A 9,644-nucleotide genomic window follows, 5' to 3' on the forward strand; every position below is an offset into this window, starting at 1 on the left:
ACTCAGGCCTGATTATCGCGGTTGTCTCACTCGCCTCCTCCGTCGTGGTTGTTACTGAAGTCGCAGCGCTCAACTCCGTTACTTCAGCATCTGTGCTTTCCGCAGCCGTGCTTTCAGTAGCTGTGCTCTCGGTAGCGGTGCTTTCAGCAACTGCTGTGGTAGTCACCGTAGGAAAGGGCACTGGCGAAGACGTCGCTGGCATCGGCGTTGTTGAAGGAGGGAACAACGTAACTACTTGAGCCATCGTTGGCTCGACTTCATTGATGTCAGCCTCAGTGGATTCATCTTCCATTGGCTGCGATGTAGGCATCGGTGCCGGTACGGGAAGCGGTTGAAGAGTAGGCATCGGGGCCGGTACGGGAAGCGGCTGAAGAGTAGGCATCGGGGCCGGTACGGGAAGCGGCTGAAGAGTAGGCATCGGGGCCGGTACGGGAAGCGGCTGAAGAGTAGGCATCGGGGCCGGTACGGGAAGCGGCTGAAGAGTAGGCATCGGGGCCGGTACGGGTAGAGGTAGAGGAGTAGGCATCGGGGCCGGTACGGGTAGAGGTAGAGGAGGCTCTTTGCCCAGCGCGACATTTGTAGACACGTCTTCGGAGTCCCGCGTGTAAATTACAAGCGGCGGGAATGTCGGAGCAGAGAGTTCGGTGTACGATCCTTGTCTTTCGTCCTCGGGATTCACTTCATGAGGGTTGATTTGATGAGGGATAACTTCTTGGGGGATGACTTCATGAAGGCTGAGTTGTGGTGTCAGCTGCACCAGGGACGAATCTTCAGAGTAGTCATCGTCGGCTGCCACTGAGACTTCTTCGTTGCTCGGCTCCGTTGTCAGGAGGTCCGCGTCGATCTTCATTTGCTGAGCTGCCAGGTAAAGCTTTTGCGCGTACTGCTGGGCTTGTTCCGCAGCATTCTGGGCCGCCAGTGCGAGTGCCTGGGCTGCACTCGGATTCATGTCATGGCTAATGGGTGTAGTGACTGGCTGGAAGGCCACCGGAGCCGCGGAGACGCAGCACAGTGTGGCTAAGACCAAAAATTGCATCATGGTGCGTGTGCAAAGTGCACCTCAATGCTGTACCATGAACCTCAACCTGTACCATGAACATCAACGATAAACTTCACTGTCGTATCTCAGCGGCGGAGTACGAACGGAATTAGCGAGGAAGTTATCTCTTAGTATGCTGGAGTAGTATGTCAATGACGGAGTAGTACAAGTCAGAAGTAATTTATATCCGGGGTAATCACTACGTCCGCCGTCACGGGACTTGAATACCGGTACAAAATTAGCATGCTTCCCCACATGCCCCACAGCGAGACGAAGATATCTCCGAACAACAACGCCACTACTGACGTGTCCCTGGCGTCCAATTCCCAACAACGGCCGTTACACTCTACCAGGTCAATGAACAGAGCTCCAACGGCGTTTATCAGATTAATCAACAGTTGAAGGTTAAGGATAGCAACACTCCGGGACTGCAGCAAGGATGGATTTGTGGGTGCGCTTTTTGTAGACAGTATTGTAAGCACGCATCGTAGGCACGTATTGGGAGCTTGATGGCCTGGGTAGCTACGCGGGAGGCAAGGCAAGCCGGCGGGCCAAAGCAGGGTGGCTGGCCCGCGATCGGGGAGGCTTACCGTCTCTATGTAGCTGACTGCTACTGCGGACAGCGAACAAAGTAGGAGCACCAGGGGCATGGTGTAGTCTTGCAGATAGATGTGTCCGGCAGCTAGTAGTGCGCATGACAGGCCGAGTACTGGCTGCGTGTGTGGAGTTCTTCGCGCAGACGGCTTACCTTTGATAGAGTGGTTGGCAGCTCCTGCGAAGTTTTTTGCCAGCGGCTCGCTGAAGATGAGCGACGCCAACTAGAAACAGTGGTTGGGTGTATTAGGCCTGTCATTGGACTTACAAGGACGCTGACAGGGTCAGGTAGCATGGCGAGCACACGTGTGTGGTTATCATGCGCGCCGAGAACATCGGGCAGAAAAAGCGCTGCCGATCGGCTCACGAAGCGATTCCAGTGAGCTATCGGGACTGTTACAAGATAATAGAATGTGTGGGAGAAGGAACCTACGGGGTAGTCAGCAAGGCGACCGAACGAGCCACCGGAAACTTGGTGGCTTTGAAAAGGATTCGAACAAATGGGAGCTCGGATGGTCTGCCGGCAACGAGTCTGAGAGAGATCAAGTTACTGAAGAATCTAGACCACCCGCACATCATAAAGCTCAACAGCGTCTTTCACGAACCCTTTATGGGCGGAGCCAGCGGCCAGTGCTCAGAGTCACCAATCTTGATTCTAGAGTTCGACTATCTGGAATGCGACCTTCGCAAATTCATGTAAGCTACCGTTTAGTCACAATATCAGTCTCTCCAGGAAACATTTCCCTAAACGACGAATTCCCATGCCTGTTGTCAAACTAATAATGTACCAACTGTTTGATGCTTTGAACTACATACACTCACGTCAAATAGTAACTTACCCACCACTGTTATCCACCACTGTTATCCACCACTGTTATCCACCACTGTTATCCACCACTGTTATCCACCCCTATCCTTACTACCACCCTTACTACTACCACCCTTACTACCACCCTTACTACTACCATTACTACTACCCTTACTACTACCATTACTACCATTACCCTCCCCGCCTGATATTGATGCCGTATAGATTCATCGTGATATAAAGCCGAGCAATGTATTGGTGAAGTTTGAGTCTAGACGTCAGTCGACGGATACCTCGACGGCTGTAAGCGTTTCGCATCAAGATCCCGTCGTCGATTCTGTCAAATCGATTTGGCGTGGTAGTCAGTTGCCTGCAACCAAGGCCGCAAGTCGTTGCCTAGCTTCGAACCGTGGACCTCCGGATGTCCTACAGCTGATTGATACGTGTATTTCGCCAGACTGCGGCGGAGCTGTTCCGGACTATCTCATACGAACAATGATGGATACCATCTCCGTCAAACTGGCTGACTTTGGTCTGGCTCGATTGTTCCCTGCACCTATTCGACCACTCACTCATGAGGTGGTAACCCTATGGTATCGAGCCCCGGAGGTTGTCCTTGGATTCGATCGATATAATACCTCTCTTGATATCTGGTCAATGGGATGCATTCTCTTAGAACTGCTCTATGGCCGACCTGTCATATTGGGGGACTCAGAGGCAGAGACTCTCTTTAAAATGTTCCAACTTCTTGGCACTCCCGTCAACCACGAATGGGTCTCGTTCCTGCCACATTACAAATCACAATGGCCAAAATGGACCAGAAGAAAAGATCGATACGATTTCCTCCGACCCGATGACATTGGCACAGACGTCAAAGACCTCCTAGACAAGTACGTCCACTTCCCGCACACACACCCCATACGGACATATTACCCCACGACCACCCATACAGACTAGAACTAGAACAGGCACCCACATATACCAGTGGTTCATATATACCAGTGGTTCGAACACATATTCTGAGCCCTTACCCTACCCGCACACACATGTTCCACTTGTTCATTCCCATTTAATAATACGCTGTACAATATTTCCCTTTAGGTTGCTGCATTATATTCCGGAGCAGCGTTGTACCGCAGCGGAAGCATTGGCCCATCCGTGGTTCGATGACGTGCGAATTAAAAAATAGTTTTTCTGCGGGCCAGCGGAATGTCTAGCACGGCATCTTCCTCGCGACTAATATGGCGAGGGATCCCCAAGTTTGCGTCCGAGAAGGACATCGTGGGGCATATAGAGAGGTTATGTGGTGCAGCATTGCGATGCACAGACTGCAGAGTGATGTTGCACGCTGGGAAGACGCGGCGCATCGGATACGTCGGGTTCAAAACAGAGCAGGAGGCGACTACATGTCGGGCGGCATGCAATGGAACGTACATGGCAACTAGCAAGGTCGCCGTGGACTTTGCGTTTACGGAGAAGAGCGGGTTGATCGAGCGACCTTGGTCCAAAATCACCAAGAAGAAGAAGTCGGCTGAAAATGCGGAGGCCCTCAAGTCCGCGCTGGCTAAGGAGGTCGCCGCAGCGAGCGACTCAGGCAGAGTCCGGATCTTGAATCTGCCTTACGAGACCACGGAGGACGAACTCACCACCTTCATGAGTGCTATCGGCAAGGTTGTCGACGTCCGACTTCTCAAGGGCATGGGCTTTGTGACCTACGCCTTTGCCGCCCATGCAGGACAAGCCGTGGCTGAGCTCGACGATAGCTTGTTCCAGGGCCGTCGCCTCTACATCAAGGCAGCGAACGACACTACAGACGGGGACCCTGTTGAGAAGGTGCTGAGCAAACAGTCGGCCAAGGCCAAGCAGCGCATCCTCGGTAAAAAACTGGAGAGGAATCTGGACCAACGAAACTGGAATCTTCTCTACGTCTCGGCCTCCGTGGCCACGGATTTGATGGCTAAACATCTGGGCATAGAGGTAGAAGACATGCTGAACAATACCAGCGACTCGGTGGCGGCCCGCGTCGCCGTGTCTGAATCTTTTGTGGTGAGTGAAACTAAACAGTGGTTATCGTCGCTCGGAATACCAGAAGAAGTCTTTATCAGGCAAGGTAACTCTCTCCTTTCTGCCAAGATAGCTGGAGCCACCAAGGCCCCTTCCACCCGGACTCTGTTTCTGAAGCATTTGGGGCCCTGGGTGGATGAGGAAGACCTCAAGGCATTGCTGAGCAAATCCGGGTCCATTCGGCACTTCTCGATTTCACCCACCAAGACCGTCGCCGTGGTTGCCTACTGTGCTGCTAGCCACGCGAAAAAGGCTCTGAAAGAGTTAACACTTGCTAACTATAAATCTCACCCTCTGTATCTCGAGTATGCTCCGGCTGTGGTGGACGATCACTTGGCCAAGAGCGAAGAGGAGAGGGTGGCTGCCCTAGAGGCGACGGATGCCGTAGAGGCGACGGATGCTGTAGAGGCGACGGATGCTGTAGAGGGAACGGATGAAGGGGATAAAATTGTTCAGTCAAGGAGTTCCATTTATATTACGAATTTGCCGTTTGAGGCGACAGAACAGGAAATCAGCAAGGCGTTCGAAACGTGTGTTGGATTCAAGGGTTGTCGATTGCTGCGGTCGCGAAAGCGTGTGCGAGATTTGGTAACGGGTGCGTCGAAGGATGTGGAGACCTCGCTCGGGTCTGGCTTTGTGCACTTCGATTCGCGCGCACACGCCGAAGAAGCCATGAAGAAGAACTTGAACCTCACGTTACACCAACGCAGGATAGTTATGGAGATGGCGAAGGCCAAGCAGGAAGCAGCTTCGAAAAAGCGAGTGATAGAGGACACAGAATTGGAGATCACGCGGCGACTTATTGTTAAAAATCTGGACTTCACTACCACAGTCAAAGATCTTCGGCAGCTGTTTTCGGCTTACGGCGCAGTCACCTCTTGCCGCCTTCCGAAGCGCAATGATGGACGCATTCGAGGCTTCGGTTTTGTTGAGTTCGCCACCATCAGCGACGCCAAGACCGCCATGGAGGCACTTACTGATGTCCATTTGCTCGGCAGACGCTTGGTTATACAACCCACCTCGGTTGCAGAAAACTGACCGAATCGAAGTTTCGCAGGTTGGAGTTTATACAGGGAGTTTTTAGCTCCGGTGAGGGCAAGATTTTTTTAATAGTGTAATGAATGCACCGGCAAAAGATAATGGACTCGGTTAAAGATATTCTGTATGATGTCATCGGATTCTCAACTACCTCCATAGAGGACTTGATTTCTGCGGTTGCCGAAGAATCGGGTGACAGTATCGAGAACTTTGTAGCTAGCATATGTCACGCCTTGCCCGTGTCTGAAGAGACCGCGTGGACTTTGGGCGCTCGGATGCACGAACTGCGGAAGAACCAAGTAGCCGTCAAGCGACGGCGCTTGACGCCTGGAATGTACCCACCTGAGTTTCGAGGCCGTGGAGTGGAGGGGGGAGTGGAGGGCGAGAGTGACCCTTTGGGACGTCAGAAGGAGGGCGAAAGTGACCCTTTGGGACGTCAGAAGGACGGGGCGCAGTTATCAGCAATAGACGCGTCTGTGTTGGCTTCGACGAGTAGGGACGCTCGGTACAAGGACGACCCGATTTATATAACTCGATTGCGCGAAGAGGCACGAAGGGAGTACTTACGTGACCGCGAGTTGTCGCAGTTGGAGTTGGCGAAGCGCATCGTGGAGGACCGGGAGCAGGTGGGGGTTCTGCCTCCGGATTTGGCGCGCGAGGTGTCTCGAAGGAACGAAGAAGAGAAGCAGCGGATCCGGCTGACTGAGCAATTGAGGGACGAACGGGCGGCGACGGCGGCGATCGACGTCTACGAGTTGCCGGAGGCGTATGAGGACGACACCCGGAGTAAGTTGAAGGTGCTAAAGAAGCGCCTCGTGGACCAGAGCCAGAGCCATCGGATGGGAGCGGCTACAACCCGGTTGGATGAGTGGGAGCAGCAGAAGCTGCGCGAGGCGCTTCCGCGGGCAGAGGGGGACAAGGAAACGGAACGCGGTAGTGGAGCGGAGCGTGGAAGGACCGCGGACACTTTAATTGATGAGTCTGGCAATCTGGTAGAGTTTGAGCGAAGCGAGATTGTGCGGGGCAGCTTGGATGACGACGAGGCGTGGTGGAACATGTCCCGGGAAGAGCGAGAGGCGGTGCGGTTGCAGGACATAGCGGACCGGCGACGCAAGATGGAGGCTGAAAGACGGCTGCTGCCTGTCTATAAGTTTCGGGCGCAATTGCTGAAGGCGATACGCGACAATCCGGTGGTCGTAATTGTTGGAGAAACTGGCAGTGGCAAGACCACCCAGATACCACAGTATCTGCACGAGGTGGGTTACAGTCGAATGGGGATGATCGGCTGCACGCAGCCCCGACGAGTGGCGGCTATGAGTGTGGCGGCACGAGTGGCGGACGAAATGGAAGTTAAATTGGGTCGAGACGTTGGTTACATTATCCGGTTTGAGAATATGACCAGTGACGGTACGAAAATCAGTTACTTGACGGACGGCGCTTTGCTACAACAGTTCCTCACGGATCCCGAATTGAGTCAGTATAGTGTGCTCATAATTGACGAAGCCCACGAACGAAGTCTGCATACCGACGTGCTGTTCGGTTTGGTAAAGGACTTATCCCGGTACCGGTCTGACGATTTCCGACTCATCATCAGTAGTGCCACTCTGGAGGCGGAGAAATTTAGCAAATACTTTGATGACGCTCCTATATTCAAAATTCCCGGACGCAAATATGACGTGGATATCTTTTACACCAAACAACCAGAAGCCAACTTCATCGATGCTGCGGCTGCCACTGTGATTCAAATACACACCCAGAGACCTTTAGACGGAGATGTTCTCGTGTTCTTACCCGGACAACAGGAGATTGAAGAGTGCATGGAACTGATCCAAACGCGTTTGAAGAATGAACAAGGAGAGGCAAAAAAACCGGAGCTGAGGGTGCTTCCCATCTATTCCACCTTGCCTGCTGACCAGCAAGCTCTTATCTTTGTAAAAACACCCCCTACTGTTCGGAAATGCGTCCTGGCTACAAATATCGCTGAGACGTCTATTACCATAGACAACATTGTCTACGTTGTAGACCCCGGCCTTGTTAAAGAAAACAGCTACGATCCTAGATCCGGACTGGCCTCTCTGGTCACGGTGCCATGCTCCAGGGCTTCGTGCAACCAACGAGCCGGCAGAGCCGGACGAGTGAAGCCTGGTATGTGCTTTCGTCTGTTCACCAAAACGAGCTGGCTGAAAGAGCTTGAGGAATGCAATGCTCCAGAAATGCTGCGTTGTGATATATCGCAAGTTGTACTCATTATGAAATCACTGGGCATAGACGATTTACTCAACTTCGACTTTCTGGACCCTCCACCCACCCAGGCATTAATTCAGTCGTTGGAAACTCTTTACCATCTTGGCGCATTAAATGATAAAGGCCAAATGACAAGCATTGGTCGAAAGATGTCGCAACTGCCAGGCACTCCGCAGATAGCTAAAATGATACTAGCGGGTGGTGAAATGAATTGCTTAGAAGAATGCCTTACCATCGCGTCAATGCTCGAAGTTGCGAACAGTCTGTTTTATTGTCCGAAGCAAAAAGCTGCTCACGCCACCAGCATCAGACGTTCTTTCCAGCGCAAGGACGGCGATCACCTCACTCTATTGCACGTGTACAGGTCGTGGGAACAAGTTAACTACGATCAGCAATGGTGTTTCGATAACTTCGTCCAATTCCGCTCGCTAAATCGAGCTCGCGATATATATGATCAATTCGTGGCCCTTCTGCCAAGAGTAGGACTTGCCATTCCCAACACCACCTCCGAGGACTTGGTACGCATCAAGAAGGCCATCGCTTCCGCTTTTTTTATGCAAGCCGCCGTTCTCACAAGAAACGGGCAGTACAAAACGCTCGTAACCAACCGGGTTGCGGACATTCATCCCTCATCGTCCTTGTTCATTACTCAAGATGCCAACCAAAGACCCGCTCAGCCTTTGTACAGACCTCCTTGTGTTATTTACGGGGAACTCGTTTTAACAACCAAGAAATACCTGAGAAACGTCACCGAAATCGAGGCACGCTGGCTGAGCGAGCTGGTGCCTCATTTCTTCAAGAACCATAAAAAGCTACTTATAAAATAGCAACAAAAAGTGTGTGGTAGCGCGCGCGCGTGTTTGTATCCAGCGGTACACGGCAATATATAGCTGGATTTTGGACCCCATTTTTCTAATTAACTGGGCGGCATGACCTGTTTCAGAAATTTTTGGATTATTGCTATCTGCTCAACGGCTTCAGCCGCGAGTTCACCATTTTCTGCTTACCGAGAAGTTTTTGACCTCCCTCAGGAATCAAGGTCAGATGGGCTTCATTTGAGGACCAGACGCGAAAGCACTGGTGATGTCCGACCGGATGACTGGCTTGCATATCTGTTGTCTCCGGAAAGAGTCACAAATTCCTTAGCCAAACAAAATTCGCGATCCGAAAGCGCTTTAAGAGGTCGTCACGATTCGGCATGCACAGCAGGGTCGGCGACATGCGACAACAAATCTGGCACCAAAAAATTGGAGGACAAGAGAACCATTGAAAAACCCAAGGCTCATGCGACCCCTGCACCTAAACACAGCAGCCGCCCCCATCCACCAGCAGCTTTTCTGACACCTGCTTCAACAACTGTCCAAACGACAGACGATTTTGATGAATTTTGTGCAACATCAAGCACACAGCCAAGAACTCGATGTGATTGCTCGCGAACACAAACCGCGACGCCATCAACCGACGGGTCCACTACCGAAAACTCCCAAACATCGACAGCGACGGTATCATCCACCTCCACAGCGGAACGCCCCACCTCCAGTTCAACTGGCAGCGAAGCGCCAACGACGGCTGTGGGAACCGATTCTATTACTGGATCGACCGCTAGCGAAGCACCAACGACGGCTTTGGGAACCGATTCTATTACTGCACCGACGAGTAGTGAAACGACAGCTACGGCTGTCGGAACCGATTCTATTCCATCATCAACTGCCAGCGAACCACCGCCTACGGGTCTTGGAACCGATTCTGTTACCGGATCGACCGTAAGCGAAGCACCAACGACGGCTGTGGGAACCGATTCTGTTACCGGATCGACCGTAAGCGAAGCACCAACGACGGCTGTGGGAACCGATTCTA

At 52.3% G+C, this 9,644-nt stretch overlaps 5 protein-coding genes across 5 annotated transcripts; 4 read left to right on the plus strand and 1 right to left on the minus strand.

The window, feature by feature from the left end:
• Positions 1 to 281: 281 nt before the first annotated feature.
• Positions 282 to 949, minus strand: GNI_067970 (hypothetical protein; the record flags this gene model as incomplete). The annotated part of the gene is made up of 2 exons (XM_011131907.1): positions 282 to 588; positions 651 to 949. 2 exons carry the CDS (start codon positions 947 to 949, stop codon positions 282 to 284), a joined length of 606 nt encoding a protein of 201 aa, XP_011130209.1.
• Positions 950 to 1,952: 1,003 nt separating this feature from the next.
• GNI_067980 (protein kinase domain protein) lies at positions 1,953 to 2,333 on the plus strand (the record flags this gene model as incomplete). Its single annotated transcript, XM_011131908.1, has 1 exon — positions 1,953 to 2,333. One exon carries the CDS (start codon positions 1,953 to 1,955, stop codon positions 2,331 to 2,333), a length of 381 nt encoding a protein of 126 aa, XP_011130210.1.
• Positions 2,334 to 2,394: 61 nt separating this feature from the next.
• On the plus strand, positions 2,395 to 3,630 carry GNI_067990 (protein kinase domain protein; the record flags this gene model as incomplete). Its single annotated transcript, XM_011131909.1, has 3 exons — positions 2,395 to 2,463; positions 2,667 to 3,331; positions 3,543 to 3,630. The coding sequence occupies 3 exons, from the start codon at positions 2,395 to 2,397 to the stop codon at positions 3,628 to 3,630; spliced, it is 822 nt and encodes a 273-aa protein (XP_011130211.1).
• Positions 3,631 to 3,875: 245 nt separating this feature from the next.
• Positions 3,876 to 5,543, plus strand: GNI_068000 (putative RNA-binding domain protein; the record flags this gene model as incomplete). The annotated part of the gene is made up of 1 exon (XM_011131910.1): positions 3,876 to 5,543. One exon carries the CDS (start codon positions 3,876 to 3,878, stop codon positions 5,541 to 5,543), a length of 1,668 nt encoding a protein of 555 aa, XP_011130212.1.
• Positions 5,544 to 5,644: 101 nt separating this feature from the next.
• Positions 5,645 to 8,614, plus strand: GNI_068010 (RNA helicase; the record flags this gene model as incomplete). Its single annotated transcript, XM_011131911.1, has 1 exon — positions 5,645 to 8,614. One exon carries the CDS (start codon positions 5,645 to 5,647, stop codon positions 8,612 to 8,614), a length of 2,970 nt encoding a protein of 989 aa, XP_011130213.1.
• Positions 8,615 to 9,644: the final 1,030 nt, after the last annotated feature.

This window comes from Gregarina niphandrodes (genome assembly GCF_000223845.1).
Source record: "Gregarina niphandrodes unplaced genomic scaffold scaffold00011, whole genome shotgun sequence".
NCBI lineage: Eukaryota > Apicomplexa > Conoidasida > Eugregarinorida > Gregarinidae > Gregarina > Gregarina niphandrodes.